This window comes from Berghia stephanieae, chromosome 15 (genome assembly GCF_034508935.2).
Source record: "Berghia stephanieae isolate SIO BIC M18660-M18661 chromosome 15, UCSD_Bste_1.3, whole genome shotgun sequence".
Lineage (NCBI taxonomy): Eukaryota > Metazoa > Mollusca > Gastropoda > Nudibranchia > Aeolidiidae > Berghia > Berghia stephanieae.
In genome coordinates this window covers 8,689,153-8,701,652 of record NC_088374.1, presented here as the reverse complement: position 1 = coordinate 8,701,652, position 12,500 = coordinate 8,689,153, and the positions used below count along the sequence as shown (strand labels likewise).

Below are 12,500 nucleotides of genomic sequence, written 5' to 3'. Positions count from 1 at the left end.
TTGATTTAACTTTTGTGGATACCTACGTTATCTCATACACTAAAGGTGGGCCCTTTTTGATTTGACTTTTGTGGATACATACGTTATGTCATACACTTAAGGTGGGCCCTTTTTGATTTGACTTTTGTGGATACATACGTTATCTCATACACTTAAGGTGGGCCCTTTTTGATTTGACTTTTGTGGGTACATACGTTATCTCATACACCTAAGGTGGGCCCTTTTTGATTTGACATTTGTGGATACCTACGTTATGTCATACACTTAACTCTCTCCTTACCAGTCCTTTTCAGGATTTTCACAAAAAATTCACACCCAACTAACACAAAACTAGATTTTTATCACTCAGACATAATAGCAGTAAGTTCTTGCGATACATCATTTCTTTAGTAAAACATGCTGTACAGCACAGGGTTCATTTTCTTTAAATTTTGTGATGTACAAAAGAAATTTGAATAAGAAAGAAATGTTGGTTGTATCTTAACGAATGTGACGATTTTCCTATAGTTGGTAAGGAGAGGGTTACGGTGAGCTCTTTTTAATTAATTTTTTTTTTTTTCTGTCTCATCCCATGCCCCTTTCACTCTTCCTCAGATGTGCCAGCACACGTTCAGGAAAGATCTATCTCCACACAGATATCCGTCTCATCTTTGCCCGTCATAAGCTGGACATCGACGCTAAGACAGTCCCTTATGAGATGAAGTCATTCACAGAACTGCCCAAAAACCCCAAATACTCTCCCAAAAAATAAAAACTTCACAAACAAAATTGAATTGATAATAATAAATGTGACCCACTGCCTCGAACCAGTACGGTGTGGAGGGAACCCGACATGTACTTATTTAAAGGTCTGATCATTCAAATTGTCGTGGGCCCATTGTCGTAATGGAATATTATCAATTGAATGTAAAATATTGTCCATTACAGATATGTTAACTCTTTCAGCCCCATTGGCCGCACTGTGCGGCCAGAGCCGAATCTGTTCCCTCTGGCTAATGGCCGCACAGTGCGGCCGGTCTTGAAAGGCAAAAAATAGTAATGTAATCCAATCCTACTTTCACCGAAAAGTACTATAAATTGAGCCAAATGGTATCATTTCTTTCATCAGAATTGGCCCTAGGGGGGTATTTTAATTGAGATTTTGCGCCAAATTCGAATGTCGCTCTGTCTTAGCTTGTCATTCTCATGCTGCCTCAATCAGATGTCAGCCATTTTGTGACGGAAATGTCAATATATACCCTCAGCACTGAAAGAGTTAATTCAAGCCTATAAATTGCGTTTGGTTATCAGACCTGCAAATGGGAGTACCTGGTATTTAAAATTGAACTTTGAATGAAAAATTGAAGATTTGAATAGAAATAAATCCTTTTTTGTTTCTTTTTTAGAAGAGAGATTTCTTTTGTTTTGTTTTGTTTTTTTTTTTTCATTACCGGAATTTTTCATAATTCATTGTTGATTTCATATATTATTATTATTAATATTATGGTAAGCGACATGTGTCACGAAGTACTATCATGTGTTACAGTGAATGACATAATCAGTCGGATGGTGAAAAGATTTGAACTGAGATATTGCCAAGTTTAGTTAGAAGGTAAATTTTTATCAAAAAATGAGTTCTCGTCATAAATGATTAAATCAACCCTTTTTGTACATCTTCGGGAAATATCAAAGCTTAATTTCACTTCTAAATATTTTTTACAGCTAGTCAAGTTGAAAAAGTATGAAATTTGAGAAAAGTTGCTGGATACTTTTCCTATACATCTGACCATAACGTCGTGAAAAATCACCCGGTTTACTTCAAATAAAGATTAAAATGCTCTGGGGAGCATATTCTTTCAGAAAATGCAAAAAAAAAAAAATGCAAATCCAAAATTTTCACCTTTTGACTGACACAAATCCTTACAAATTATATAACATGATATTATATTTTATATATCACAAATATGAACTAATGCCGTTTACCTTAGTATGTAGGTGAAATCAACAAATGAATTGAGATCGTCTTTACTTAATGTTCAATTTTCTTTATCCTGCTTATTCCAATATCACACCAAATAGGCTTCAACAGTCGTGACGTCACTTCCCTCGTAATGACGCATAGTAACTTAGTAACTGGTTCTAAACTATCAGAAACAATGGCGGACACCCTTATGAAATACTTTTCTCCGACGAGCATAAAAGCGTATCCAGAGGAGAAAAACATTATAAATCTGGTCATGTTTTGACTTTTATACATTCTGATCACATGAGATGTGAAAAAGTTCTAGCCAGCATGAAGAATAAAAGTACCGATTTTCTTTGTTTAGAACCAAGCAGCTGATTGCTGGGTGGATGTGACATCAGACTATTGAATCCTATCGACGCAGTGGTCACAAATAACTTGTTGTAAACATAATGGTAATACTTAAAAATTAATATGGGAAAAGCAAAAGAAAACGAAAAAGATATTGCTATGTAATTATTTTAAATTTAGTTGTTTTGCTTGTTTTATTAAGTACGATTTTTTTTTCTTTTATTGTTGATTTTACATTTGTTTGGTTGTTTTTGTTTTTTTCGTTTTATTAAGCAAAGAAAATGAGTTCTAGTTTTTAAATATTCTTAAGGTAAGATTTCTTGCAATGGGCTAGGAGTAGTTGTTTATTGTTGTTATTATTATTATTATTATTATTATTATTATTATTATTATTATTATTATTATTATTATCGTGTTCATTGCTTGTTTTCCTTTTATTTATTTAATTCAATGCATTTGTTTGTTTTTGTTTTATTTCTTATTCTTTTTAAAAAAAATAAATACAATTTTTAAGAATGATAAACTAAGGGAGAGAAGGGCTAGTCTTTCAGCATTTAATTTTATCATGCTTTAAACCTTTAATCCTCATTATAAGAATAATTAATTCAATTATTATTATTATTATTATTATTATTATTATTATTATTATTATTATTATTATTATTATTATTATTATTATTATTATCATCATACTATTTTTATTATCAGTTTATTATTATAAATCTATTTTTATTTATTCGTATTTTACTTAATATGTAATGCGTTATTTGTCTTTCATATATATATAAATTATATATTTTTTTCTGTTCTCCTTTTATAGGCTGTGAAATATTCCCCCTATATTTGAAGGTTGAAATCTTAATTATCACAAAATGAATTGTTGGAAAATAAACAAATGAGTGGGAGGGGTCTTCGGACCTCCCATGTTGATCAGGAGGTCATTGTCTTGTGTCTGGGTGGGGTTCCCGACCTCCCTAATTGGGCAGGGGGTCATTGTCTTGTGTCTGGGTGGGGTTCCCGACCTCCCATGTTGAACAGGAGGTCATTGTCTGCTTCTGGGATTCCCGTCCTCCCAGGTCACTGTCTGTGTCTTCTATCCCCCCATATCTGTTTTCCAACTTGCTTTCTGGCTTTGTCTTGGCATGAGATTACTTAGTTTTGTCCTGGCCCCGGCATGTTGGCCTTACTGAGAGGGAAATGAGTCAAATGCATAGTTATTGTTTTGGGAGATGATATTTTTTTCCTTGTAAATCATCTCTCTGTTATATATTATTATATTTGTTATTTTTTAATGCGTAATGAAATGTAAGCATTTGAGTGTATTTCTCTTTGTTGGATCTTGTGCTTGGGTCTAGGTGAGACTTATAGGTGATCCCAGACTAAGTACATTGATGGTATGCTTTTGGAATCTACATCTGATCCCTATTTGTTCCCAGTTCCCCTTTTTCTTGGGTGCTTTATTTGTAGTTCTAGCACTTTTTACTATCCCATTTTCTTCCTTTTTACTGGCGCTGATATAACCTAAATGTGTTGCAAGCGCCATAAAACCCTTAAAAACAAACAAAAACAAACATCACTCAGGTCTTTGTTATTGTTATTTTATTTTTTTTGCCATCCGCGTTTATGAGTAATTCTCTATAAACTGTATTAGCCAGACTATAAACTTTTAAGGTTACACATAGAGTTTTGTGTTTTGGTCCGTTATACTTCCTGCTGGCAATGATGTGAACTTCTTAGCCAAACGCATACTATCTATAGCATTTTTTGTCCGTGTAAATTATCTCTCTATTATGGACTGATATATCTTGTTTTGAATATATATAATGATTTGTAAACATTTGTGTTCCTCTCAGTCGGTTCCTGTACCTGTGTCAGGATGAGACTTTTAGGTGATCTCAAGCCAAGAACACTGATAGTGATAGTGTGCTTTTGGAATCTACATCGGTTTCCTATTTGAACCAATTCCTCTTTGTCTTAACTTGTTCTTGGGGTGCTGTAACTTTAATTGTAATTCTAGATTTTTTTTTTTGGACTGTATCCCATTATCTTCCTTTTACTGGCGCTGATATGACCTTAATGTGTTGCAAGTGTGGTAAAACCCTAACAACAACAACAACAACAACAAAACCATAAATAAATGATAATGATAATACTTTTAAAGGTGAATAAAAATATCTTAGAAAAATACACTGAACTACAGTGGCGTTTCATTTTGTTCATTGTTAAGTGTTATATTAATTTTTTTTGTTTTCATATAGCTTTTGAGACCACCCTTGCTGTGTCATCTAAAAAAATGACTACTCTAGCTTATATATAGCGCAATATCTACTAAACGTGCTCAAAGCACATTTCAAAGAGTCCCAAACCAACAGCAACATTTAACAGGCAAGTCGAGATATGTGACATGTTAGTGATATCATTTTTTTCGGATAGAGACAACGCTGTTAACGGCCAGGTACTCATTATACATCTTAGTACCTACGTTGAGAGAATGTGAGTAAAGAGCCTTTTCCAAGGACTTTTCCACCGCTCAGAGCAAGACTCGAACCCAGGTCCTCTGGGTGGGATTCCTGACCTTCCATAGTGGGCAGGGAGGTACATACTGTGTCCTCTATCCCCCTATGTCTGTTTTCCAACATGCTTTCTTTCTCAAGAGTTTCTTTAACTCCCTCAACCCCAACACCGACTATATCCGTAGTTTACCCGAGTTACTTTTACTTTTACCCCATGCCTATTTATTACATTTTTCTGAGACAAATTACAGGCGTAGTATCAAAGCTAATGTTTGTAGTTTTTGCATGTGAATGATAGTTGAATAAAACTATCTATGTACATGCTCATTTTTAATACATTTTTTTCTAATTTTGAAAAGTGGCAAAAATCTCTAGGGTTGAGTGAGTGAAGTGACTGAAGCTGAAATATGGGTATTCCCGTCACTTTTACAATTCAACTCTCTCCTTACCAGCCAGTTTTAGAATTTCCTCCGAAAATTCAAATCACTGGGTGGGGATCCTGACCTTGTGTCTTTTATCCCCTTATATCTTTTCCAACATGCTTTCTGTCTTTGTCTTGGAATGAGGTTACTTGGTTTTGTCCTGGCTCAGGCCGGATACCCAAGGTGGGAGAGAAACTGTCAAATGTATAGTTAGTTTTGGGAGATGATATGTTTTTGGTCTTGTAAATCATCTCCGTTAGCACTGTATTATGTTTTATTTACACATTATATATTGGTAAACATTTGAGTGTATTCCTCTTAGTAGGGACCTGTGCTGGTGTCTGGATGAGACTTATAGGTGATATCAAACTAAGTACACTGGTGGTATGCTCTTGGAATCTACATCTGATCCCTATTTGTTCCCAGTTCCCGGTTGTCTTACATTTTCTTGGGTGCTTTAATTGTAATTGTAGAACTTTTTACTATCCATTTTCTTCCTTTTTACTGGCGCTGATATAACCTAAATGTGTTGCAAGCGCCTTAAAACCCTTAATAACATTTAAAAAACATAAAACAAAATTCAAACCCATCCAACAGAAAAATAGACGTTTCTTAGTCAAACAAAAAAGTAACAAGTGCATTCTATACAGAATGTTGTTCAGCAAAATGATGTCTACGACACAGTGTTTAGTATTTATCGCTGTAATCAAAGCATTTCTTTACATTTTGTGACGTACAAGAGAAATCAGAATTAGAAAACTCTCAGTCGTATCGTAACGAATGTGACGATTTTTCTATTGGTGGAAAGGAGAGGGTTAAAATCACTTTTTGCTCATATTTGTTTTTCACTTAGTTCACCCCGACATTGTATAAACTTGAGCTTTTATATAGCGCAATATCCACTAAACGTGCTCAAAGCACTTTACAAGGGGTCCCTGGCCAACAGCAACACATAACATGTAGGACGAGACATGACGCCTGTCAGGCGGTATTACAAATTTTTGGGACAGAGACAACGCTGTTAACGGCCAGGTACTCATTTTACACCTGAGTACGGTGAGAGTGTGAGTAAAGAGCCTTCTCCAAGGACTCAACTATGCGCCGAGCGAGGCTCGAACCCAGGACCTTCCGATCCGAAAGCGAGTGTTATACCACTAGACCACATAGCCGCCGTATACGTTGGACGTCGATGGTTTTTAGCTTATGTGTCAGTCAGTGGATGACATAATCAGTCGGAAAGTGAAAACTGGATTTTCATTTTTTTTTAAACTTAAAGAATATGCTCTCCAGAGCATTTTAATCTCTATTTGAAGTAAATCGGGTGATTCTTCATGAAGTTATTGGGAAAAGTATCCAGCAACTTTTCTCAAATTTCATACTTTTTCAACTTGACTAACTTTAAAAAATATTTAGAAGTGAAATTAAGCCTTGATATTTCCCAAAGATGTACAAAAAGGGTTGATTTAAATTTAATCATTTTTGTCCTGAACTCATTTTTTTTTTTTTTTTAAATTGACCTTCTTGACTAAACTTGACAATATCTTAGTTCAAACCTTTTCACCATCCCACTGATTACGTCATTCACTGTAACACACTATGTCCAGATAGAGGCATCATAGAGGCTTGTCATTACGACTTCACACTGGACGTCCCATCCTCTGCCGATTTCTTATCAGTTATGGAATCGGGACAAAACGTCGTGACGTCACCCCTTCTACTTTTTCCGGTTCCAGAATCCTTGGAAGTGTGTATGTAACCAGTCCTTCGGATGAGAAATTAATAATGAATAGATTACTTATTGAATCATATAGGGAATGAGAGTAGCGTCCTTTGATTGGAAGTCACGAGCGGAAAAGTTATTAGATAGAGAACGTTGTGCGGCAGGAGACACTTCACCGAAAGCGAGGACGAGAGAGACGCATGCGCAAAACCATTTTGACGTTCTCTCTGTAAGGTGACGTCCAATCAAGGGACGCTACTCTTCCGCTAATCTCATTCCCTATACGTGGCATAACTATTTTATTTAGTAGCATATTCTGATCATTACGGAACCTAAATGGTGTAGTGGTATGACACTCGCTTTCAGACCCCTTGTAAAGCGCTTTGAGCACGTTTAGTGGATATGGCGCTATATAAAAAGCTCAATTCTGTAACAAGTCCTTCAGATGACAAATTAATAGGTTACTTATTGGACCAAACGTGGCATATTAACTATTTTATTTAGTAGCAGATTCGAATCTTTATGGAACCTATGTTGTCTAGTAGTATGACACTCGCTTTCGGAAGGTCCTGGGTTCGAGCCTCGCTCGGTGCATAAGATGAGTCCTTGGAGAAAGTTCTTTAATAATAATAATAATAATAATAATAATAGATCTTTATTGTCCATAAATATGGCAATTTGTCATTTAGTTACACTTGTTATAATGTTAAACGATAACTAAGATTGAACAGATATTTCACTCCTACTCATATTCTCTCACCGTACACAGGTGTAAAGTGAGTAGGTACTTGGCCGTTAACAGCGTTGTCTCTGTCCGAAAAAAAAAATTGTATTCTCGCCTAACAGGTATCATGTCCTGTCCTAAATGTTAAATTTTGCTGTCGGCCAGGGACCCCTTGTAAAGCTCTTTGAGCATGTTTTAGTGGATATTGCGCTTTATGTGTCAGTGCATCACATAAACAAGAAGGTGAAAATTTTTGATTTACATTTTTATACATTTCTGAAAGCACATGCTCCCCAGAGCATTTTAGTCTTTATTTGAAATAAATCGGGTGATTTTTCATAAAGTTATAGTCAGATGTATGGGAAAGGTATCCAGCAACTTTTCTCAAATTTCATACTTTTTCAACTTGACTAGCTGTAAAAAATATTTAGAAGTGAAATTAAGCTTTGAGATTTCCCGAAGATGTACAAAAAGGGTTGATTTAATCATTTATGACAAGAACTCATTTTTGATCAAAAGTGACCTTCTAACTAATCTTGGCAATATCTCAGTTCAAATCTTTTCACCATCCGACTGATTATGTCATTCACTGCTTGTTTTGTTTTTCGGTGTTTAACGGCGCTTTCGACACTATTTATGTCATTTAAGCGCCCGTTTCTGTCTTTTATCAATCTTTTATCGGCCTTGAGGGGCCATAGCTGCTCAAAACGTGTACTGTTGTAATAAAATCTTTATAAAATCATAATAATTACATGTTTGTTATGTAAAAAATCTATTTACAATTTCTGCAGGAGTTCACATTCCTGCAGATACTTTAAAATTGTAAGCGGATCGACCGACTAGAACAGAGACTTCAAGTCCCTGTTTTCATAATGTTGTGACTTTATCTGTTCTAATTCTGTGCATTCAATTAAAATGTGTTGAACTGTGAGGTCACAGTTACATCTTCTGCAGAGGGGTTTTTCATCCCTCTCCAGAAGGAAATGGTGAGTGAGGGCAGTATGTCCGATCCGGAGTCGAGTTATATTGACCTCGTCTCTTTGTTTTTAGCCCCGAGTTGGGTCTGGGGCCGAGGTCACTTTTAATTTGTTTTAATTTGTTATGTACGTCTCGACTCCAGGATCGTTCCCATTCCTTTTGGACATGTTTTTTTAATATTGATCTTTAAATCACTGTAACTTATAATTTTTAAAAAGCTCAAAAGAGCGAGGATGGATCGTCTTTATTGACGACAAGCATAATGTTTAGACTAGAAAATAAAATGCCATCACTCTGACTCTGAGACCAGAAGATCATTTAGATTTTTAAAATTGAGCTTTTATATAGAGCAATATCTACTAAACGTGCTCAAAGCGCTTTACAAGTGGTCCCTGTCCAACAGCAACATTTAACATTTAGAACAAGACATGACGCCTGTTAGGCGATATTATACTTTTTTTATCAGACAGAGACAACTCTGTTAACGACCAGGTACTCATTTCATGAGAGAACGTGGGTAAAGAGCCTTTTTTCCAAGGACTCAACACCTATGCGCCAAGCGAGGCTCGAACCCAGGACCTACCGATCCGAAAGCGAGTGTCATACCACAAGACCACACAGCCGCATTTACACAAGATGTGTATTCAGTCCTCTAAAAGAGTAGTTTCACACTTCCAAAGAGATAGAAACACGGTTGTTTTTTTTTTACATCACATTTGTGACCCCTCGTCCCAAAACGGTATTAAGTCGGGATGATTAAGATGCTAAAAATGAAATATCAGGCTTAAGTTGGGTTTATATGTTTTATAGAGGAGAAGGAATATCATATTTTACTGTGCTAAATTCCAACGTTTCATATTTTGGACCAGTTTAACTATAATTTGACTTTTTAGCATCTGGTCCATCCCAACATAATACCGTTTTGAGACGAGGGTTCACATTTGTCTTTCCTATGCCCAGCACTTGAGTGACCTGACATCAATCACTACAACACATTACACACAACACACAACACATTACACACAGAACCAGGAGTTATGTCCAACCTTCTGGCTTCCTATCAGTATGGGATGGGCACCATTGTTGGCTAAGACAAGCACATTGTGTTAATAATATTACCCTGAAGATAATAATAATAATAATAATAATAATAATAATAATAATAATAATAATAATAATAATAATAATAATAATGATAATAATCATCATCATCATCATCATCATCATCATCATCATGAAAACGTATATAGCGCTATAACTCCGAGACACCAGACTCTAAGCGCTTAAGTTACAAATTATATTGTCTGAAGCATACTCATTCACACACACACACACACACACACACACACACACACACGTACACACACACTGCGGCTTCTAATGGCACTCACACTACTATGTTATGACGATCGATCCAATCAGCAAATTTTTTACCGCGCTCGTGAACCGTCGCAAACCCGACCCGGAAGCTACCTACATCACAACACACCGTTCAATTCGATGCTCTGCGGTTCCGGGTTCGTTCCCACAACGGGTACATATTCCAACCCGGTGCCCGAATGACCTCGACCATCCCGGGCTGCACACTTCTATAGATAGAATGCGCTTGGCCAAGAAGCTCACAACATTGCCATCCGGAAGTATAACGGACCAACACACAAACTCTGTGTAACCAGTCAGGTTACTACAGTTTAGTGAGAACAACTCACAAACGCGGATGGCAAAAACAATAACAAAGGCCTGAGTGACGTCATCTTCGAACTATCTATTGTTCTATGACTATGACAAATGTTGATTCGCAATGCCGAATTTGGAGAGCAAGAAAGCTCATAATTTGCTCTGTACACACTATATTAAAAGAACTTGATGCTTGTTTTTGGTGCACAAGATTATGTATAGATAGTATGCGCTTGGCTAAGAAGCTCATAACATTGCCATCCGGAAGTATAACGGACCAACACACAAAACTGTGTGTATCCATGAACGTTTATAGTCAGGTTAATACAGTTCAGTGAGCATTACTCATAAACGCGGATGGCAAAAAAAAAACCCAAAGACCTGAGTGACGTCATCTTCGAACTATCTATAGCCTAGTATGTTATTCTTATACTTATTGTTTTTAAGTTTGAGTGTTAAAAAATTCAAAATTTATCTTTTTTTAGTATGACATTTTTGAAAAAGTCATCAAAATAGTCGATAAGGGGGAGGGGGGGTGTCTAATTGACTTATATTTGAAGCAAATTTTATTTCTGATCAAAACGAAAGAAATTCGTATTCTGGCATCGTTCAGTAATATTCTACACATAAATTGATGACGTAATCATAGCACCGTTTCTTCTTATCTGCTTCATCGAAAGATCTACTAGCTAATGAAGACAGGTCTAAATCTTTGCTTAGTCATAGTACACAAGACCGTTGATTATTGTGCACAATTATTAATGACGTCATTACAGCACATTTTTATCTTATCTACTTTTATCTAAGAATAAGAACCAGAGCTTTCTAGAGTGTTACGTTAAGGTCCCAAATAAGACGAGTCTTTTCTCTTTCAGATCTGTATCTCACACCGGTGCCTGCTCCCGAATTATTTCTCTATTTCATTCACACTTGTTCAGATCTTTTTATTGGATAGAATCAACATATATGCAGGTCTGACATCCGAAAGCAATTATGGGCCTAGATTGACATTGCTGTAATGGACAATATTTTGCGTCATTAAAAAATAATATTCCCATTACAACAATGAGTCCATAATAGATTGGGTTATCAGACCTGCAAATAGTTACACCGGAAAGAACCGAGATTGTGTGTATTTTAAACTGTGTGTTAAAATTTGATGACAATATTATGTGATCTACCCCGTAAAACTCACACATTTTTTCATCACTCTAGCTATATCTATATTCAACGGACGAATCATTATTATTATTATTATTATTATTATTATATTATTATTATTATTATTATTATTATTATTATTATTATTATTATTATTATTATTATTATTATTATTATTATTATTATTATTATTATTATTATTATTATTATTACTACTATTATTATTATTATTATTATTATTATTATTATTATTATTATTACTATTATTATTACTATATTATTATTATTATTATTATTATTATTATTATTACTATTATTATTATTATTATTATTATTATTATTATTATTATATTATTATTATTATTATTATTATTATTATTATCACTATTTTTGTGACCGCCATCATTGTTTCTAAGTTTTTTTTTCTGTTTGATGTTTTGTGTTTTATGCACTTTTAGTGTATACGGCTCTTTAGGGTCATACGTTAACACATTAGATAATTCATCTAGGATACAAGATGATAAAGGCCACGTCATCAAGCATGATTGTGTCAAGCTTCTTGATAATGGCAGTCGTGCACCAGGGTGAGTAACTACAGCAGCAGCAGCAGCTTCTAATGGTACTCACACTACTATGTTGTGCCTATCGAGCCAATCCGTAAATTCTTTAACTCACTCGTGCACCGTCGCAAACCCCGCCCGGAAGCTTCGTCACAACACACCGTTCAACTGCTCTGCGGTTTCGGGTTCGTTCCCACATCGGGTACATGTTGGACAGGTAGAAAATCCTCACTGATAAAAGCGATTTTGCCGTTAGGCAGGTTCTCGCTACCACCCAGTGTCTCCTCTTACTGATGGAGAAGCCTGGCAACTTCTCACTCACCTAGTTTCTCGCCCCCTCAAGAGATTGAATTCGTCCAAAAAGACTTCCATCTCGTATACGCATCTCTGTCCGTAGTCTACGCCAGAACAGGTGCTCGCGATCATCTGAATAATTTGTTGAAGTGGTTCCG

At 35.6% G+C, this 12,500-nt stretch overlaps 1 protein-coding gene across 1 annotated transcript in view; it reads left to right on the top strand.

Moving 5' to 3' along the window:
* Positions 1-754, top strand: part of LOC144960256 (uncharacterized) — a 70,903-nt gene extending 70,149 nt beyond the window's left edge. Inside the window, exon 13 of the mRNA XM_078893291.1 lies at positions 595-754. Within this exon, the coding sequence (XP_078749417.1) occupies positions 595-751 (157 nt within the window). The 3' untranslated portion in view covers positions 752-754. The remainder of the gene's footprint in view (positions 1-594) is intronic.
* Positions 755-12,500: the final 11,746 nt, after the last annotated feature.